The following is a 22,681-nucleotide window of genomic DNA, read 5'->3' on the forward strand; positions in this document are numbered from 1 at the left end:
CATCACAAGACCAGCTGACAAAGGATGTTGCGCTGGCTGCGCTAATATATCACTCCCAATGAGCCAGTGGCAGGTGATGGTGATTTCAGTGATAGGTCGAGTGGCCGGTGGTGCCTGCGCGTGACACCATGAGGGGATTGTGAGTATGAGTAAGTGTAAGTAAGGATGTGTGTGTGTGTGTGTGTGTGTGTGTATGTGTGTGCTATCCAACGCGGATGTAGCAAATTTCCTCAAGGCACAGCACGAACTTTGTGATAAGCAGGTCAAAAGGCTAAGAACTAGGGGTGTAAATCGCGGGTTTTGTCACGATACGATTTAATATCGATACAAAGAATTACGATACGATATTTGCCGATATCTTAAAGCCTGCTGCGATTCATTCACAATATATGGCGATATAGTGCTCTACGATTGATATATATTTTTTTTTTATAAAAAATATAGAACAATATCCTGATTTATAACAATTCATACGCAAAATCAACAAGGTACTGCAAAATCTTTATTTAGGAAATTACAAGAGTATTGTAGTAAACAAAGTGCTTGTTTTAACACTGAACTTTGATGTCGTGTTTTTTCTTTAAATGTGCGGCGAGATTTGTGCTCCCTGAATATTTGATCACCGCATGGCAGGATTTACAAACTGCACGTGTCTTGTCCGTTGAGCCATCTTTTCTTTGGAATCCAAAGTGCTTCCAAACGAATGACTTGAAGCCTAAAGGGGAGCAAATTTCCTCTTCTTTTTGGACACTAGCCATAGCACCAGCCCAGGAACCGCGTACTAGTTATCGACTCCCCTTTCACGTGCCTGCACTGCTCACAACACAACGCCGCGCACTGCTCCCTGCTCCCTGCTCCCGGAAAGAGGAAGCGAGCAACAATGAACTGGATTTCAAAATAAAGTTGCGTCTAATGTCCGAGGTCAAACACGGCGATATAAATCGATGTTTACGTTTAGCATCGATGCCAATAAATCGTAGAGCATTATATCGATTAATCGATGTGTATCGATGTATCGTTACACCCCTACTAAGAACACATACAACTGTTGGCAAAGGAGAGCAACTCACACACCCAGAAAACAAACACTGAGGATTAATTAATTTTGTGGAATACAAACCACAAACAAACTCACCAAATTGTCTCAAATGACAAAGTATTGGAAATGTAAGTTTAAGTCTGACAACTGACCCGTTCTCCCTTTTCACAAACAGGCAATAGCTGTATTTACACTAAATATTTGTGGTAAAAATAAAAAGGGCTAATGGCAAAATATCTATATAGACTGGTAACATATAGAGTCTGCCTGACAAATACACACATCATTTTTGCTTCAAGCATTTATTTTTTCAATGTGAATTCAATACAATATGGAAACGTTCAAACATATAATGCACACATTTATCATTGAACATTTCACAGTGGAACTTGGACACTTGTGGATTTATGTAGGCTTATAGGCCACAAGTGGTTTCTGACCATTGTATTTGTTTAAGCATACTGTATTCTCTTTTAGATTATGGATATTTCTCGGTCTAGATTGAAAAGGTTATTGATTATGTTGTATCCTAAGTTGTCTAATATAGGGAGGGATTTGTGTCAAACTTATTCACACAAACCCAGCACACCAATCTTCATTCATCCATCCTGTTCTGGTGGAGGTACCCTTGGCTCATTGAGTTGCATTTATCATGAAAAAGCTCTAAAACTTTACTCTGGGAGAGACAAACACGAGAGGCGTAGCATTCCCAACAGCATTCAGTGTCTTACATTGCTCCATGACATTTGTTTCACTAAGACCCACCACTACCATTTCATAAAAAGCAACCTTTCTTCACAATTCAGGCTACTCTTTAGCTTTTAGCATTGTCACGTAATTTTATAAATTCATAATTCAACAATATTTGGGATATAAGTTTTTTCCACATTTTTATTTGTCTCATTAAGTATTTATCACTTTCAATTTGTTTTTGTGTTTAATTCATTTACATTAGATTTTATTAAACCAACAGGAATGCGTGCAAACTGGAACGTTACAAAATGTGTGCAATAGGAAGTAAACAATGTATAGCCCACTCCCCAAATGCTTCATCAAAACAAATGGCAGTATTCATCTGATTTTAAATTTCTCTTTTTTAAATTTTATATTGATCATATTCTGTGTAAGTAGATGGAGACTAAGAAGGTAAGAATTTCACTGCTCCATGCTACAGTTACACACACAGAAAACATTGTAACAAACACTAAGAATTAATTAATTTTGTGGAATACAAACCACAAACAAACTCACCGAATTGTCTCAAATGACAAAGTATTGGAAATGTAAGTTTAAGTCTGACAACTGACCCGTTCTCCCTTTTCACAAACAGACAATAGCTGTATTTACACTAAATATTTGTGGTGAAAATAAAAAGGGCTAATGGCAAAATATTTATATCAACTGGTAACATATGGAGTCTGCCTGGCAAATACACACATCATTTTTGCTTCAAGCATTTATTTTTTCAATGTGAATTCAATACAATATGGAAAGGTTAAAAAATATAATGCACACATTTATCATTGAACATTTCAGAGTGGAACTCGGACACTTGTGGATTTATGTAGGCTTATAGGCCACAAGTGGTTTCTGACCATTGTATTTGTTTAAGCATACTGTATTCTCTTTTAGACTATGGATGTTTCTCGGTCTAGATTGAAAAGGTCCATTCTATTGATTATGTTGTATCCTAAGTTGTCTGATATAGGAAGAGATTTGTGTCAAACTTATTCACACAAACACATCCGCGGTCTTCACGTGTTTTTCAGATCCACAAATGTACTTGTAATTTTCACATATTTTTCAGAGCCATGAATTAATGTGTGATTTTCACAAATGTTTGTTATTGTTATGTGTGGGAGGAGGGGCGAGGCACACCGGTGGTCAAGAACGCGGATCTCTCACAGGAGGCAGAGCTGGTGAAGCAGAGGGGAAAGGTACACAGTCAGGATCCGACAAGGACGAGGGAGTGAATCTCTCCCAGGGATCACGGGCTGAGGTGCAGGAGATAGGCTCCGGGCGGCGCAGACTGGATGGGAGGGGCGGCTGGGTTGGGCCGGTCCTGACTGTGGTGTGCCTTTGTGTGTCCTGATGCCTTTGTGAGCCTGACATGTACATGTTGAGGCGCCGACTGGAAGGGCAGGATGGATGGGAAGGCTTGTGGCTCTCCCTGCGGCCTTGGGAGCCTGAATCAAAGTCAAAGTCAAAGTCAGCTTTATTGTCAATCTCTCCACATGTCACAACACACAAAGAGACCGAAATTACGTTTTTCTCCATCCCACGGTGACGAGACACATACCACGATAGACATACGAGTACGCGACACAATATAAAAACAAGAAGGCAAAAATTCAAACAATCAATAGTAAGAGTGATGAATAAATAATAAATAAACAGATAACACAATAAATAAGAGGAGAAAAACGGAGCGAGCAAGCATAGCGCAAAAGTAAAAAACATCATAAACAAAAAGGCACAAACAATAAATAATAAGAGTAATAATAAATAATAAATAAACAGATAACACAACAAATAAGAGCCAGTGTGCATACAGACAGTACAGACAGTAAAAGTACAGGACGCTACGCAGAACGGGGGAGCGAATTCAGGATCCTAACAGCCTGGAGTATGAAGCTGTTTGAGAGTCTGGTGGTGCGGGAGCGCAGGCTTCTGTACCTCTTCCCAGAGGGCAGAAGCTCGAACAAAGAGTGAGCGGGGTGACTCACATCACTCACAATCGTGGTCGCCTTGCGGGTGAGATGGGAGGTGTAAATGTCCTTCAAGGAGGGGAGCGAAGCACCAGCAATCTTCCCAGCCGTGTTCACTATGCGCTGCAGGGCCTTCAAGTTGTAGTCAGTGCAGCTGCCACCCCAAACAGCAATACAGCTGGAGAGGACGCTCTCAATGGTGCCGCGGTAAAATGCAGTCATGACGGCCGGAGGAGCGCTCGCTCGCCTGAGTTTCCGCAGGAAGTACAGGCGGCGCTGGGCTTTCTTTGCCAGTGATGCGGTGTTGGTGGACCAGGAGAGATCCTCACTGATGTGCACCCCCAGGAACTTGGCGCTGCTCACTCTCTCCACCACAGCACCGTCGATGGTCAGCGGCAGGTGTTGGGTGTGACCCTTCCGGAAGTCCACAACAATCTCCTTGGTCATCATCCTCCGAGCTGACGTTTAGCGGTGCAGGGTATAATAATTATTTTGCTATTCCTCCAAAATAAACTAATGGAATAGAAAAGAATTGTTTTCATTTCCCTGATCAAAAATCCACTAATTGAGCGTGTTAGTGAAAAATGGATCCTCATGGCTTTTGTCTCTTTTTAATCCCCTTTGAAACATCAAGCATTAAAAGTGGGGATTTGTGGTCAGGCCTGCCCAAGTCGAGAGTTGCTATCCAGCCTGTTTTAGATGCATGCCTACAACAACACCCGATGACCTGAGCATTTGAATAAGATGAGTAGGGACATATCTCAAACAGGCTGGATAAGGGCAGTTGGTGTGTTTCATCAGGTGATCAAGGAACTCAGCCAATCTTCATTCATCCATCCTGTTCTGGTGGAAGTACCCTTGGCTCCTTGAGTTGCATTTATCATGAAAAAGCTCTAAAACTTTACTCTGGGAGAGACAAACACGAGAGGCGTAGCATTCCCAACAGCATTCAGTGTCTTACATTGCTCCATGACATTTGTTTCACTAAAACCCACCACTACCATTTAATAAAAAAACAACCTTTCTTCACAATTCAGGCTAACCTTTAGCTTTTAGCATTGTAACATAATTTTATAAATTCATAGTTCAACAATATTTGGGATATAATTTTTTTTCCACATTTTTATTTGTCTCATTAAGTATTTATCACTTTCAATTTGTTTTTTGTGATAAAATAAGCGTTGAATTCATTGTCATTAGATTTTATTAAACCAATAGGAATGCGTGCAAACTGGAACATTACAAAATGTGTGCAATAGGAAGTAAACAATGTATAACCCCCTCCCCAAATGCTTCATCAAAATAAATGGCAGTTTTCATCTGATTTTAAATTTCTCTTTTTTAAATTGTATACTCATCATATTCTGTGCAAGTAGAGGGAGACTAAGAAGGTAAGAGTTTCACTGCTCCATGCTACAGTTTTGTTTTTACTGTGCATATGACCGATAAATACGTTGAATTTGTATTTCCTGAAAACTGGGTCTTTTAACATCTGAAATAACCTGCTGAAGATCTCTTACCAGGCTTTACCGATGATCTTTTACCAGTCTTTACCAGGGTTATTTTCTTTTTATGCTTTAGTGTGCTAGGAGGGTAAGTATTGAGGAAAGGCACGCTGTACTAGAGGCTGATCAGGCAGAGGAGTATGTCCAGCACTAAGCTTCTGTCTGACCATTTTCACAAACAGTCTGAAAAACTCTTGTCATGCTGGCCATGGCTTTACAGCCAATAAGTACTGTAAATGGCCACAAGTGGATATGGTCATGATTATAGTCACCTTGTTAGTCTGACTCAAGAGATTGAATGTGTACGTTTTTAGATGCTATCAGTTAGGGGTGTAACGATTCATCGATACACATCGATTAATCGATATAATGCTCTACGATTTATTGGCATCGATGCTAAACGTAAACATCGATTTATATCGCCGTGTTTGACCTCGGACATTAGATGCGACTTTATTTCGAAATCCAGTTCATTGTTGCTTGCTTCCTCTTACCGGGAGCAGTGCGCGGCGTTGTTGTGTTGGGAGCAGAGCAAGCACGTGAAAGGAGAATCGACAACTAGTACGCGGCTCCTGGGCTGGTGCTATGGCTAGTGTCCAAAAAGACGAGGAAATTTGCTCCCCTTTAGGCTTCAAGTCATTCGTTTGGAAGCACTTTGGATTCCAAAGAAAAGATGGCTCAACGGACAAAACACGTGCAGTTTGTAAATCCTGCCATGCGGTGATCAAATATTCAGGGAGCACAAATCTCGCCGCACATTTAAAGAAAAAACACGACATCAAAGTTCAGTGTTAAAATAAGCACTTTGTATACTACAATACTCTTGTAATTTCCTAAATAAAGAGTTTGCAGTACCTTGTTGATTTTGCGTATGAATTGTTATAAATCAGGATATTGTTCTATATTTTTTATTTAAAAAAAAAAAAAAAATCGATCGTAGAGCACTATATCGTGATATATTGTGAATGAATCGCCGCAGGCTTTAAGATATCGGCAAATATCGTATCGTAGTTCTATGTATCGCGATATATGATATCGTATCGTGAAAAACCCCGCGATTTACACCCCTACTATCAGTACTTTAATTCAAAGTAAAAGATTCAAGATGGCGGCGCGTGCATACGCAGCGACCTCTCTCTGTCCCGCCCAAATGGTGTTTTGTCCGTCTAATGAGTGTTTGTCCGGCAGTTTTTTTTGTTCGTCTCGTCATACTGAGTCGTGCTACAAGTACGGCAGGCAGGTTCTGCTTGACATCGGCCAAAGCGAGTTGTTTCGAGTTCTGAACTTTGATGCGGGAACATCAAAGGAGCTCGGACTGCTACGTCCTGAAGCGTCGCCGGGCTCGTCTGCTATTCCTCCCCCGGTTGGGAAGCGTCGAAAGCGGTGTGCGAGGAGGCTGAAGAGGGGCAAACACGGGGGCGTCCGGGCCAGGCTGGCGGCCAGCCCTGCTCGCCCGGCCGTGCCTTCCATTCTTCTGGCGAATGTTCGATCGCTGGACAACAAAATGGATTACATTTGCCTGCTGCAATCTACAAACCGGACAGTGCGGGACTGCTGTGTGCTCGTGTTCACTGAGACTTGGTTGACTGTCAACATTCCGGACTCTGCCGTACATCTGGAGCGGCTAGCGTGCTATCGGGCGGACCGGGCCATTGTACAAGGGGGGAAATCTTGTGGAGGTGGAATATGCGTCTACATCCGTGACGAATGGTGCCGGGACTCTGTAGTGGTATGCAAGCACTGCTCGCCACTGGCGGAGTTCGTGATCATTAAGTGCCGTCCTTTTTACCTGCCAAGGGAATTTACAGCGATTCTGCTAGTCGCGGTTTACATCCCGCCTTCCAATATCGAAGGTGACAGGATCGCGGCTCTTAGTGAACTGTACCAGGCTGTCAGTGAACAAGAGACAGCGCACCCTGACGGTTTCACCATCTTCGCTGGGGATTTTAATCATGCTAACCTGAAGTCTGTTTTTCCGAGGCTTCACCAGCATGTTAATTTTCCTACGCGTGGCGACAGCTTTCTGGACCGGGTCTACTCTTCGCATAAAGGATCTTTCAAAGCCGCCCCCCTCCCCCATCTTGGACTTTCTGACCATGTCACTGTTATGCTTTTGCCCGCATACAGACAAATGGTGAGAGCGTCCAGGCCGGTTCGCAAGCAGTTACGGGTTTGGCCTGAGGGTGCCTCTGATGCACTGCGTGACTGCTTTGGCTCTACTGACTGGGACATGTTTAGGAGGGCTGCCACTTGCGACGATCGGACAGACATTGAGGAGTATACTGACTCTGTTTCCTCCTACATCAGGAAGTGCATTGATGATGTGACTCTCTCAAAATCCATCGTCACTCGGGCTAACCGGAAGCCATGGCTGACAGGGGCTGTCTTCAGGCTGCTGAGGGCCAGGGACAAAGCCTTTAGAGCAGGGGATGAGGCTGGCTTGAGGACTGCGAGGGCCGACCTGTCTCGGGGCATCAAAGAAGCAAAGAGGGCGTTCTCGTGCAAAATTACCGCCCACTTCAAGGACAGCAGGGACGCACGGAGCCTTTGGCAGGGCATTCAGACCATCACGGATTACAGGCCCGCGCCGCAGAGCTGTGAAGGCGACGTGCGTCTGCTCAATGACCTCAACCGCTTACTTGCTCGCTTCGACGCTCAGAACAGCACTTGCCCGCTGAAGGCCACTCCCCCTTCACACGAGCTGCCCCTGTGCCTTTCCGCCGACAGCGTGAGGAGGGCGCTTGCCGCTATCAACATCCGTAAGGCGGCGGGCCCTGATAAACATCCCGGGTCGGGCGCTGAAGGACTGCGCTGGTGAGCTGACGGATGTCTTCACGGACATCTTTAACACTTCCCTGCAGCAGGCCATCTGCTCTGCCCTCCACTCGGCCCTCACCCACCTGGAGAGGAGGGACTCGTATGTGAGATTGCTGTTTGTGGACTTCAGTTCTGCCTTCAACACCATTGTGCCACAACGCCTCATCAGCAAACTTGACGCGCTGGGCCTCAGTACGTACCTCTGCAACTGGCTACTGGACTTCCTCTGTCAGAGGCCACAGGTAGTACGTGTTGGCGACAAAATCTCCGCCAGCATCACGCTGAGTACGGGGGCCCCCCAAGGCTGCGTGCTCAGTCCGCTGCTCTTCACCCTCCTGACGCATGACTGCACTGCAACCTACAGCGACAACCGTATAGTGAAGTTTGCTGACGACACGACTCTGGTGGGTCTCATCACCAAGGGAGACGAGACTCAATACAGGCTGGAGGTTGACCTTCTGACCACGTGGTGCAGGGACAACAACCTCCTGCTGAACGTCGACAAGACCAAGGAGATTGTTGTGGACTTCCGGAAGGGTCACACCCAACACCTGCCGCTGACCATCGACGGTGCTGTGGTGGAGAGAGTGAGCAGCGCCAAGTTCCTGGGGGTGCACATCAGTGAGGATCTCTCCTGGTCCACCAACACCGCATCACTGGCAAAGAAAGCCCAGCGCCGCCTGTACTTCCTGCGGAAACTCAGGCGAGCGAGCGCTCCTCCGGCCGTCATGACTGCATTTTACCGCGGCACCATTGAGAGCGTCCTCTCCAGCTGTATTGCTGTTTGGGGTGGCGGCTGCACTGACTACAACTTGAAGGCCCTGCAGCGCATAGTGAACACGGCTGGTAAGATTGCTGGTGCTTCGCTCCCCTCCTTGAAGGACATTTACACCTCCCATCTCACCTGCAAGGCGACCACGATTGTGAGTGATGTGAGTCACCCCGCTCACTCTTTGTTCGAGCTTCTGCCCTCTGGGAAGAGGTACAGAAGCCTGCGCTCCCGCACCACCAGACTCTCAAACAGCTTCATACTCCAGGCTGTTAGGATCCTGAACTCGCTCCCCCGTTCTGCGTAGCGTCCTGTACTTTTACTGTCTGTACTGTCTGTATGCACACTGGCTCTTATTTGTTGTGTTATCTGTTTATTTATTATTTATTATTACTCTTATTATTTATTGTTTGTGCCTTTTTGTTTATGATGGTTTTTACTTTTGCGCTATGCTTGCTGGCTCCGTTTTGCTCCTCTTATTTATTGTGTTATCTGTTTATTTATTATTTATTCATCACTCTTACTATTGATTGTTTGAATTTTTGCCTTCTTGTTGTTATATTGTGTCGCGTACTTGTATGTCTATCGTGTTATGTGTCTCGTCACCGTGGGATGGAGAAAAACGTAATTTCGGTCTCTTTGTGTGTTGTGACATATGGAGAGATTGACAATAAAGCTGACTTTGACTTTGACTTTGAAATACTATCTCTGTTTTAATATTTTATTTATTAGTGGAGTTTAGTATTTTACATAAATCTCAGACATTACTCTCACTAGTACTATAGCTTGAGTTCCCCACAGAGGATACTCTGGTAGACAATTTTTGTTAAAGGAACATAGCTGTTTTGCTGATAATCCAAAACATAAAGAGGATCTGATATTGTTGAGGGATTATATCCATTCTGAACCAGCTGGAACTTCTGATGTTTAAAGGTGCTCGTCATTTCCATCACTACCTGAGGAGACACATAAAACAATAATCAGTGTAATTCCAATGAATAGCACGCAGCGCGTTGTGCAAAATGGTATATGATTCTGAACACGCAGTGAGAGTAGATTTTATATACGTATTTTCAGACAATACATATTTAGTTTGAAAATGAAACCTTTCACACTCACACCTACAGGCAATTTGGAATGTTTTTGGAATGTAGAAGACAACCCACGCAGGCACGGGGAGAATAGGCAAACTCCAAATAAGAAGGCTGGAATCAAACTCACAACCTCTGCACAGGCAGACATGCTACCAGTAGTTGCGTGTAAATTAAATGCAAGGGTTTTTGCGGGAATATATAAAAACAAAAAAAATACTGCATTATATGAACCCATTAAATTAATATGAAACACACTTTAGTTTAACATGTTGGTGTGGCCAATAACAATTGTTCCTTTAGAAAATTAATTGTTTACCCCAGCTATACTATACGTATACTTACTTACATGTTACAAAATAATCTGCAACCCCAGGTTAACCAAGAGTTTCAAGTTTGATGTTTATTGAAGTATTGATATTGATATATTTATTGAAGTACCGTATTGGCCCGAATATAAGACTTATGTTTGGTGTGTTGCTGAGAGTATTTCATTTATGGTTATTTAGTAAACCGGGGCGGCTCGGTGGCACACTGGTTAGCACATCCGCCTCACAGTTAGGAGGGTGCCGGTTCGATTCCATCTCCGACCCTCCCTGTGTGGAGTTTGCATGTTCTCCCCGTGCTCGCATGAGTTTTCTCCGGGCACTCCGGTTTCCTCCCACATCCCAAAAAAAACCCACGCTTGGTAGGCCGATTGAGCACTCCAAATTGCCCCTAGGTGTGAGTGCGAATGTGGATGGTTGTTCGTATCTGTGTGCCCTGCGATCGGCTAGCACCGGTTCAGGGTGTCCCACGCCTACAGCCCGATGACTGCTGGGATAGGCTCCAGCACGCCCACGACCCCCGTGGGGACAAGCGGTATAGAAAATGGATGGATGGATAGTATAGCGGAACCGCTAGGCACAGTTAGTTATGTAATGTGTGCCGTCTACTAGTGTTGTGTGACGTCAGAAGTTGAGCGGTGACTTACGTGCTGTATTTCTGTCTGTTGCAGAACCGCGCGCGCGCGCACACACACACACACACGCACACACGCACACACGCACACACGCACACGCACACACGCACACACACACACACACACACCCTTCATACAAGAATCACATTTACACACCCAAAGACTCACCCATGTACACTACACACACCTGCTCTCACATCCTTACGACCAAACGTGCCTATACCCTTTTGCTAGTTTGCCTGTCTGCCCCTATAAGCCACAGTGCCTGTTACTTTTTTGCCAATAATTCAGTAAAGCAATCAAAACTGAACCACGTCTCCCCTCCTGTGTTCTGACCGACACCCGGGGGCGAAAAGAGCATAACCATCTGAGCCAACCCCCTATACCAGTGTTGTCAAACTTGCGGGCCGCATTGTAGTCATAGCTTCTTTCGGAGGGCCATTATGACTGTCAACCCAAATAAATTTATGAGCACCTCATATTATATACAGTATAAGCTACAAAACAAACTGACAAATAACTCGTTTTCAAATCAGACGAGCAGAAACTGGTCAAATATTTAAAAAAAGGATATTATTAAAAGTGAAGACAATTTGCAATTCTTTTTATGACACACGAATTTGAAGCGCAATTTGTTTTCGCGGGCCACATAAAATGATGTAGCAGGCCGTATCTGGCCCCCCGGGCCTTGAGTTTAACACCTATACAGTCCTCAGGCTCCCCAACAATAGCGGTAGCAGTTTGCATTATTTTATTGCGATGTTTTTCTTTGTTCATATTTGTTTCAAGACTACAGTTACAGTTAGACTTCACTTTGATGGTTAATGCAGTTAATGCAATTTTGTTGTTTTATCACATTTCAAAAACCAGAAGCCATTCATTTAGAAATGTGATTGCACTTTAGTTTACATACTTAAATGTTCAGGTATTAAGATGTGATAGACAGTTTTTGCATGTTTTGAATGAGGAAAAAATAACAAGCTTTTTCTCTCGAATATATTGTTAGAATCATTTGTTTCAAATGTTATCATTTTCTGTATAAAAATTAAATTTGGTGTTCAAAAAGTATTTTTTCAAACTTGAGTCTTGAAAAAGAGGGGGTCGTCTTATAATCAGGGTCGTCTTATATTCAGGCCAATTTGGTATTTACAAAATTTTTATTTATATGTAGCATGTGGTAACAAATACCGTTTCAGTACGTTTTAGTAGGATTAGTAAATTACAAGGTCGCATCGCTTCCCAACATTACGGCAACTGTAGTCAGGGGGCGTCACCGAATAGCTGTTGTACCCGCGAGGCTAGTTCATTTCAAAATAGGCTGCTCCGTTAATGTTTCGAGTAAATTTACGGATTGATATGGAAGGGAAACATAGTAGGGGTGTAACGATACATCGATACACATCGATTAATCGATATAATGCTCTACGATTTATCGGCATCGATGCTAAACGTAAACATCGATTTATATCGCCGTGTTTGACCTCGGACATTAGACGCGACTTTATTTTGAAATCCAGTTCATTGTTGCTTGCTTCCTCTTTCCGGGAGCAGTGCGCCCGGCGTTGTTGTGTTGTGAGCAGAGCAGGCACGTGAAAGGGGAGTCGACAACTAGTACTAGCACCTGGGCTGGTGCTATGGCTAGTGTCCAAAAAGACGAGGACATTTGCTCCCCTTTAGGCTTCAAGTCATTCGTTTGGAAGCACTTTGGATTCCAAAGAAAAGATGTCTCAACGGACAAGACACGTGCAGTTTGTAAATCCTGCCATGCGGTGATCAAATATTCAGGGAGCAGAAATCTCGACGCAAGTTTAAAGAAAAAACACGACATCAAAGTTCAGTGTTAAAACAAGCACTTTGTATACTACAATACTCTTGTAATTTCCTAAATAAAGAGTTTGCAGTACCTTGTTGATTTTGTAAAAAAAAAAAATATCGATCGTAGAGCACTATATCGCGATATATCGCAAATGAATCACAGCAGGCTTTAAGATATCGGCAAATATCGTATTGTAGTTCTTTGTATCGATATTATATCGTATTGTGACAAAACCTGCGATTTACACCCCTAAAACATAGGTAAGCAGTACCAATGTGTTAGATCGAACTTTAGTCAGTTCCGATCATTTTATAGGAGATCGTTTGAGAAACGCGATTGTTTACACTTTGCTGAGGCTCATAGGAGATTGCAAGCTGAGGCTCATGGGAATTTGCGGATGGCTAATGCTATAACGATAGCTGCTATACGCACCAGGCTATTTCATGTCAAAATAGGCTGCTCTGTTAATGTTTCGAGTAAATCTACGGATCGATATGGAAGGGAAACATAGGTAAGTAGTACCAATGCGTTAGATCGAACTTTAGTCAGTTCCGATCATTTTATAGGAGATCGTTTGAGAAACGCGATTGTTTACAGAGTTGGTGATTGGCTAGTGGATGCATACCGCAACCCTAGTCAACCTCAGTTTGTTGCAGTATAGCTTCTATTTTATGCGCCTTATAATCCGGTGCGCCTTATATATGGACAAAGTTTTAAAATGGGCTGTTCATTGAAGGTGCGCCTTATAATCCGGTGCGCCTAATAGTGCGGAAAATACGGTAATGACAGCATGGAAAACAGCAACTATTTCACAGGGGTACTTTTGATGGTGTTACAATGCAAGTTACTCGGTTCCTTACCTGAAGTCTTAAGAAGACGGGTCGAGCATACGTGGGTAGCTCCATCACCACATGTTTAAAAAGTGTGTTCCCGTCAAACATGAAGCCTGGTTTTAAAATCATGGCAGCCATTCCAGCTCTTCCCTCATGCCCTATAAACACAGTATAAATACATTGAAAAATACAAACACTGCACATTTTGAATTTTGAAATAGATGAATAACTTATATACCGTATTTATTCTAATTATCGCCCATATTCAAATAATCGCCCAGTGTGTGTTAGCGATGACAAATAAAAAACATTGATACCTCTAATTATCGCCCATCCTACTAAAAATTCCCCCCAAAACTTACGTTTTCCTCCACGACCGCATGTCGACGTCATTGCACAAGTTTAAATATTGTATTGTCCTGTATTCTTTGTTGTCGTATCAGTGACGTCATGCTGGTGGGTTGTGTGGGCTGGTTAGCTTGGCAATCAGTTGGTGTGTGAGGCGCATGGGCGTGAGTTTTGGCCACCAGCAACTCCTGTTTGAATGTGTTTTTCTGTTGCCTTTTTTTGTTATTATAAAAGCGGCGATCAAACCGTCTGAAAATCCTTGACGCACTGAGCGGCATTACAATATGACTGATTTGACAGCACGTCGAATGTCCCTTTTAAATTGGTTTCCTCCATAAACTATGATACAATTACACTCGTCACTCCGCTACAATATCCTCACACAATTACGTTACTGGGGAGTGCGCTCGAACAAGACGATCTCGCTAACATGACGTGCGCAACATGTGATGTGCGACAGTAACGTGTCGCATCGATGGAGCGTCAATTGATGCAACCCGCTGTTAGAGGTAGATCAAAACAGCCGCTCTTCTAGTGTTAAGAACACCAGTGAGATGCAGGTATTGCATACTACATAAGGAAAATATACACATTATCGCCCATTTCAGTACCCCTCGGCGATCGGACGAAAAGTGTTCTCTATTAATCCTGTTGGACATTAACCTTCTCTAATTACTCTAATCACACACACACACACACACACACACACACACACACACACACACACACACACACACACACACACACACACACGCACACGCACACGCACACGCACACGCACACGCACACACACACACACACACACACACACACACACACACACACACACACACACATACACACATACATACCGTAATTCTCGGACTATAAATCGCTCCGGAGTATAAGTCGCACCAGCCATAAAATGCCCAAAAATGTGAAAAAAAACATATATATGTCGCTCCGGAGTATAAGTCGCATTTTGGGGGGCAATTTATTCGACAAAATCCACAGACATGAACAGGCTAAACGATACGGTATGCTAACGTGACAAACACAAACGAGGAGCTGAGAACGGGCCTGACATAACATTCAGTTATTTAAAAAAAACTATTACATAAATAACACGTTTATAAAACCATCTGTGTCACTCCAATTAATTAAATCCATCGATCGTCCTTTGTCAACAATGCCGTGTGCCGCGCCGCAGTTCAAATTATTCCACAGGCCCATTCAACAATATATAAACTATATTTTAAATAACTATCACATAAACAACAATATTATAAAACCCTTTGTGTCACTCCAAATCATTAAATCCATCTATCAAGTTTCTCGTCTTTTGTCGATCGTCCTTTGTCAATGCCGTGTGCCGCGCCGAAGTTCAAATTATTACACAGGCCCATACAACGATATATAAAATATATTTTAAATAACTATCACATAAACAACAATATTATCAAACCATATGCGTCACTCCAAATCATTAACTCCATCGATCAAATTTTTCGTCTTTTATCATCTCCTCTGTCAACAATGCTGTGTGCCGCGCCGCAGTTCAAATTATTCCACAGGCCCATACGACGATATATAAAATATATTTTAAGTAACTATCACCTAAACAACAATATTATCAAACCATCTGTGTCACTCCAAATCATTAAATCCATCGATCAAATTTCTCGGTTTTTATCGATCGTCCTTTGTCAATGCCGTGTGCCGCGCCAAAGTTCAAATTATTCCACAGGCCCATACAACGATATATAAAATATATTTTAAATAACTATCACATAAACAACAATATTATCAAACCATTTGTGTCGCTCCAAATCATTAAATCCATCAATCAAATTTCTCGTCTTTTATCATCTCCTTTGTCAACAATGCCGAGTGCCGCGCCGCAGTTCAAATTATTCTACAGAACCATACAACGATATATAAAATATATTTTAAATAACTATCACATAAACAACAATATTATCAAATCCTTTGTGTCACTCCAAATCATTAAATCCATCAATCAAATTTCTCGTCTTTTATCGATCGTCCTTTGTCAATGCCGTGAGCCGCACCGAAGTTCAAATTATTCCACAGGCCCATACAATGATATATAAACTATATTTTAAATAACTATCACATAAACAACAATATTATCAAACCATTTGTGTCACTCCAAATCATTAAATCTATCGATCAAATTTCTCGTCTTTTATCGATCGTCCTTTGTCAATGCCGTGTGCAGCGCCGAAGTTCAAATTATTCCACAGGCCCATACAACAATATATAAAATATATTTTAAATAAGTATCACATAAACAACAATATTATCAAACCATTTGTGTCACTCCAAATCATTAAATCCATCGATTAAATTTCTCGTCCTTTATGTCAACAACGCCGCGCGTGAGCAGCTGACGTCAGCCTCGTGAGTCAGTTGCGACTCCTTTTATTCCACAGATGTAGTATGTAAATATATTGTAGCGTTAACAAAGTACAAGGGAAGACGTGGGTTTGGTAAACGGCCCTTTATTTAACAAAAGAGTTCAACGAGCCAACAACTATGAACTGTAACGATAAAAACATATAGAAGTTGCTACATGAAATAAAATCTATATCAAATAACTATAGCAAAAATTTGGTTGTTTCATCAAAGTCAAAGTTTGTTTTATTGTCAATTTCTTCATATGCCAAGACACAGAAAGAGATCAAAATTACGTTCCCACTATCCCACGGTGACAAGACATAGTACACAATATACATACAAATAAACAACCCGAAAAATAAAAACAAGTAGGCGCAAACAATGAATAAATAGGATTGATGAATAAATAATAAATAAACAAATAACATAATAAATATAAGAGGAGCAAAAATGGAGCAAGTGTGCATACAGTGGACTTGGATATGGCGCTTTAAAGTGTTAATTACTTTATTTGATTTTTTTCTCTCTATTTTTCATGTTTTGACTATGTTCAAGATAAAGATCAAAGCATGTGAAGTGATCAACTATACTAAAAATAACATGTGAAGTGGTCAACTATACTTCTAAGTAAGTAATGTGTTAATGATCAAGTAAAAATTTGTGATTATTTTTTTTATATAAGTCGCTCCTGAGTATAAGTCGGCCCCCCCCCCCCCAAACTACGAAAGAAAACGCGACTTATAGTCCGAAAATTCCGGTACATACATACACACGTACACACATGCGTACATGCGTACATGCGTACATGCGTACATGCGTACATGCGTACATGCGTACATGCGTACATGCGTACATGCATACATGCATACATGCATACATGCATACATACATACCGTCGCACCGGAGTATAAGTGGCACCAGCCATAAAATGCCCAAAAAGTGGAAAAAAAAACATATATAAGTCACTCCCGAGTATAAATCGCATTTTAGGGGGCAATTAATTCGACAAAATCCAACACCAAGAACGGTCATGAACGAGCAACAACAGGCTAAACGATAGGTATGCTAACGTGACATAAACACAAACTAAGAGCTGAGAAGGGCCCTGACATAAAATTCAGAGTTATTCAAAAAACTATTAGATAAATAACACGTTAATAAAACCATCTGTGTCGGTCCAATTCATTAAATCCATCAATCGTCCTTTGTCAACAATGCGTGCGCGCCGCTGACGGCTCTTGCACTTCAAAATACCGCGTCCTTTGTCAGCAGCGCGACGCCGCGCGTCACTCGACGGAGCTCTCTTTCACTTCCGTGGATTGAGGTCGGGCGCCGGCGCTCGGCCGGGTGGCTGTCCAGGGACGTTGGATGCTTTTACGCAGGCCCGGTCCTACTCTACCGAGCTGTCTTTCAAAGAGCCGTTTACCAAACCCACGTCTTTCCTTGAACTTTGTTAACGCTACAACATAGTTATATAGTAGACCTGTGGAATAACGACGAGGCAGCGCGACTCTGCGTCGTCAGCGCGACTCTGCGTCGTCAGCGCGACTCTGCGTCAGCAGCGCGGCGGTTGTTTACATAAAGGACAAAGATTGACTCGACGAGCTGCTGCTGACGCGACGTTGCGCTGCTGTCGTCACTTGAAATTCAAATTACAGTAATCCCTTGCTACATTGCGGTTCGTTTATCGCGGGTTCACTTTTCTTTTTTTTTTTTTTTTTGAAAAAAACCCATATATAAGTCGCTCCTGAGTACATATAAGTCGCCCCCCTCCCACCCAAACTATGAAAAAAAACACGACTTATAGTCCGAAAATTACGGTACATACATGCATACATACATACGTTCTCCCCCCACCATTGACCCCTTCCAGTTTGCGTACCGAGCCAAACGGTCCTCTGAGGATGCCATCTGCTCTGCCCTCCACTCGGCCCTCACCCACCTGGAGAGAAGGGACTCGTATGTGAGATTGCTGTTTGTGGACTTCAGTTCTGCCTTCAACACCATTGTGCCACAACGCCTCATCAGCAAACTTGACAAGCTGGGCCTCAGTACCTATTTCTGCAACTGGCTACTGGACTTCCTCTGTCAGAGGCCACAAGTGGTACGTGTTGGCGACAAAGTCTCCGCCAGCATCACGCTGAGCATAGGGGCCCCCCAAGGCTGCGTGCTCAGTCCGCTGCTCTTCACTCTCCTGACGCATGACTGCACTGCAACATACAGCGACAACCGCATAGTGAAGTTTGCTGACGACACGACTCTGGTGGGTCTCATCACCAAGGGAGACGAGACTCAATACAGGCTGGAGGTTGACCTTCTGACCACGTGGTGCAGGGACAACAACCTCCTGCTGAACGTCGACAAGACCAAGGAGATTGTAGTGGACTTCCGGAAGGCTCACACCCAACACCTGCCGCTGACCATCGACGGTGCTGTGGTGGAGAGAGTGAGCAGCGCCAAGTTCCTGGGGGTGCACATCAGTGAGGATCTCTCCTGGTCCACCAACACCGCATCACTGACAAAGAAAGCCCAGCGCCGCCTGTACTTCCTGCGGAAACTCAGGCGCGCGAGCGCCCCTCCGGCCGTCATGACTACATTTTACCGCGGCACCATTGAGAGCGTCCTCTCCAGCTGTATTGCTGTTTGGGGTGGCGGCTGCACTGACTACAACTTGAAGGCCCTGCAGCGCATAGTGAACACGGCTGGTAAGATTATTGGTGCTTCGCTCCCCTCCTTGAAGGACATTTACACCTCCCATCTCACCCGCAAGGCGACCACGATTGTGAGTGATGTGAGTCACCCCGCTCACTCTTTGTTCGAGCTTCTGCCCTCTGGGAAGAGGTACAGAAGCCTGCGCTCCCGCCCCACCAGACTCTCAAACAGCTTCATACTCCAGGCTGTCAGGATCCTGAACTCGTAATTTCGATCTCTTTGTGTGTCTCGGCATGTGAAGATGTTGACAATAAAGCAGACTTTGACTTTTGACTTTGAAGACAAATTTTGTTGTTGCGTGCGCGCCCGCGCCTGCCTGCCTGCGTGCGTGCACGTACAAGACCCACAATGCCGAAGAACCCTGGAGCAGCGAGAAAACAATGTTTTGCCTCTAAATTTGGGCGGTAAACGGAGCGTAAGTTACGATCAATGCGGCCATTTTGAGTTGCACTTCAGCTAATTTTTACATTATGTACCAATGTCAAGGACGATTATGTCACCCAGCTTATATCATTGATGTGTTTCGATAGTTGTGGGGTCGTCATTAATTATTTGTGTTTAGATAAATGTCTAAGCTATAATGGTGTAATTAATGATTAAAACTTGAAAGTATCTGTTTATTGTATACGTTTATATGTTTAATAAAGACAAAGCCATCACAAAACTAATTATTTAGATTTTTATCTAAATTAGCCTTGAATAAAGACTAAGCAGTCAGATGAATTAACAGGAAAAATGGACAGCCGGACTCGGACTCAGACTCATGGTCAAGAGGCCGGACTCGGACTCGGTGCAAGAATCCAACCGAGTCCACAGCCCTGGTTTATATATCAGCCTGTGGAATAATTTGAATCTGGGCGCGGCACACGGCATTGTTGACAAAGGACGATCGATAAAAGACGAGAAATTTGATCGATGGATTTAATGATTTGGAGTGACACAAATGGTTTGATAATATTGTTGTTTATGTGATAGTTATTTAAAATATAGTTTATATATCGTTGTATGGGCCTGTGGAATAATTTGAACTTCGGCGCGGCACACGGCATTGACAAAGGACGATCGATAAAAACCGAGAAATTTGATCGATGGATTTAATGATTTGGAGTGACACAAATGGTTTGATAATATTGTTGTTTATGTGATAGTTACTTAAAATATAGTTTATATATCGTTGTATGGGCCTGTGGAATAATTTGAACTGCGGCGCGGCACACGGCATTGTTGACAAAGGAGATGATAAAAGACGAGAAATTTGATCGATGGATTTAATGATTTGGAGTGACACAAATGGTTTGATAATATTGTTGTTTATGTGATAGTTATTTGAAATATAGTTTATATATCGTTGTATGGGCCTGTGGAATAATTCGAACTGCAGCGCGGCACACGGCATTGTTGACAAAGGACGATCGATGGATTTAATCAATTGGAGTGACACAGATGGTTTTATAAACGTGTTATTTATGTAATAGTTTTTTTAAATACCGTTTTTTTCCGTGTATAGTGCGCCCCCATGTATAGTACGCACCCCTAACAATGGCATGCTGATGCTGGAAAAAAGCTTGTACCCATGTATAATACGCACCCAATTTTTATGAATTTTTTTAAAAAAAAATTTTAATTTTTTTTTTTTTTTTTTTTTTAAGTCCTAAAGATCGTCACACACGCAGGGAGGCAATGGGTCCCATTTTTAAAGTCTTTGGTATGGTCTTAACTAGGCTGGATGTCATTTTTTTTGTTGGCGTTGATTTCTCCGACTGCCCCTAAACGCACCACCGCGCTCCGTGCGCACACGGCGGCTCTGTATGGGAGAGACGTTGAAGAGGAATAAAAACACCCTTGGAAACCAAAACTTGCCCCTCGTCGTGACTCGGAGCCGCAACAAATGTTTCGGATTTGTGTAGGGTACATTGTGACAGACGGCAAACTAGCAGGTGATCGAGCGAGCGTCTGATACAAGAGCATTGCGGTCGTATGGAGCGTGTTTGAAATGAACAGCAGAGACGAAAGGAACAAGGCAAAGTGTTGTGAAATAAAATATTACCTGTAATACGCATTTTGTTATTTGCTGATTGAAACTGCTAATTAAACTGTGAATTGAAACTAATAGGTGGAGAACTGAACTCTCGCTCTTTATATAGCTGACGTGTCTTGCGCAACCGTTCTGCGCATCTGTAATGGCGGCCTCCGTATGACGTCCGGTCCGCGATGGAGATTAAAAAACAAAAAATATTTGACAATAACACACCATCGAGGATTGCACCATCGCATCAAACGATGTGTCGTCAATTATGAATTTTACTAAGGGTGTTGGGCAGGATGGCTGAATGCGATGCGCGATTGACAACAAACAAGAAGAAAGGTGAGTTTTATTTCGGGGGAGATTTGTCATGTCTCGTCCCCAGTTTTGCTATGTGTCTAGGTTGCCATAGTTTCTGTTCGTGTCACCCCGCTCTTCCTGTGTCACCTCAATCGATGTAACGTGTTTTGTATTTAAGTCCTGTCTGCCCCTCGCTCACCGTTGGATCATTGCATGTGTTACTGTCATTCTGTTCCTGTCTTTGGTAATGTCACCCTGTCTTTTTGTTCCACGACTTTGTCGGTCAGTCCTGTTGTTGGTTTTGTTGTACCATGACTTTATTTAGAAAAAAAAAAAAAAAAAAAAAAAAAATTTAAAAAAAAAAAAATTAATTTTTTTTTTCTTTGTACCCATGTATAATACGCACCCCAGATTTTAGGACAATAAATTAGTAAAATATTGCGCACTATACACGGAAAAAAACGGTAACTGATTGTTACGTCAGGCCCGTTCTTAGCTCCTCGTTTGTGTTTTTCACGTTAGCATACCGTATTGTTTAGGCTGTTGTTGCTCGTTCATGTCTGTTCTTGGTGTTGGATTTTGTCGAATAAATTGCCCCCCAAAATGCGATTTATACTCTGGAGCAATTTATATATACTTTTTTTCATATTTTTGGGCATTTTATGGCTGGTGCGATTTATACTCCGGAGCGATTTATAGTCCGAAAATTACGGTATATATAATTAGCATGAAGGTTGTATCCCATTGTGAGGTGAGGTTAAACTGTAACCATTTTTGTTTTGAAAAGGGTGCGGCTCTAAAGTTTGGGCCAAACGGTCAGGTGGGCACAAATGCATATTTTGGACAGAGGTGGGGGGTTGCATTGTGTGACGTGGTGGTGGCGAGTCTCTCCGCCCTTCAACTGCCCCCCCCCACCACCACCACTCGTCATCGGCTGGGAAGATTGTCATGTCTATGTTGTGGGCCCGTGTGTTATCTATGTTTGTCTTTGTGTACCAGTATTGTTTAGGCTGTTGTTGCTCGTTCATGTCTGTTCTTGGTGTTGGATTTTGTCGAATAAATTGCCCCCCAAAATGCGATTTATACTCTGGAGCAACTTATATATACTTTTTTTCATATTTTTGGGCATTTTATGGCTGGTGCGATTTATACTCCGGAGCGATTTATAGTCCGAAAATTACGGTATATATAATTAGCATGAAGGTTGTATCCCATTGTGAGGTGAGGTTAAACTGTAACCATTTTTGTTTTGAAAAGGGTGCGGCTCTAAAGTTTGGGCCAAACGGTCAGGTGGGGACAAATGCATATTTTGGACAGAGGTGGGGGGTTGCATTGTGTGACGTGGTGGTGGCGAGTCTC

At 42.9% G+C, this 22,681-nt stretch overlaps 2 protein-coding genes across 12 annotated transcripts in view; one reads left to right on the plus strand and one right to left on the minus strand.

Annotated features, from left to right (window-relative positions):
• Positions 1 to 22,681, plus strand: part of LOC133163617 (uncharacterized) — a 43,305-nt gene that overhangs the window by 4,664 nt on the left and 15,960 nt on the right. For 2 of the 8 annotated variants that reach the window (XM_061293684.1, XM_061293689.1), the window contains exon 1: positions 4 to 139. The exons of 2 other annotated variants lie outside the window; for them this stretch is intronic. The gene's annotated coding sequence lies outside the window, so the exon portion shown is untranslated. Of the gene's footprint in view, positions 1 to 3; positions 150 to 22,681 lie in introns of those variants that run through there. 4 more of the 8 variants (XM_061293683.1, XM_061293688.1, XM_061293685.1 and 1 more) reach the window with 3 other exon arrangements.
• slc27a6 (solute carrier family 27 member 6) overlaps positions 2,481 to 22,681 on the minus strand; it is a 97,576-nt gene continuing 77,375 nt past the window's right edge. For 2 of the 4 annotated variants that reach the window (XM_061293680.1, XM_061293679.1), the window contains 2 exons: positions 13,567 to 13,697; positions 2,481 to 3,225 (listed from right to left, as the gene is read on the minus strand). In XM_061293680.1, coding sequence (XP_061149664.1) covers positions 2,941 to 3,225; positions 13,567 to 13,697 — 416 coding nt within the window. In that variant the 3' untranslated portion in view covers positions 2,481 to 2,940. Of the gene's footprint in view, positions 3,226 to 9,545; positions 9,795 to 13,566; positions 13,698 to 18,360; positions 18,498 to 22,681 lie in introns of those variants that run through there. The other 2 variants (XM_061293681.1, XM_061293682.1) reach the window with 2 other exon arrangements.

Source organism: Syngnathus typhle, linkage group LG12 (genome assembly GCF_033458585.1).
Source record: "Syngnathus typhle isolate RoL2023-S1 ecotype Sweden linkage group LG12, RoL_Styp_1.0, whole genome shotgun sequence".
Classification (NCBI taxonomy): domain Eukaryota; kingdom Metazoa; phylum Chordata; class Actinopteri; order Syngnathiformes; family Syngnathidae; genus Syngnathus; species Syngnathus typhle.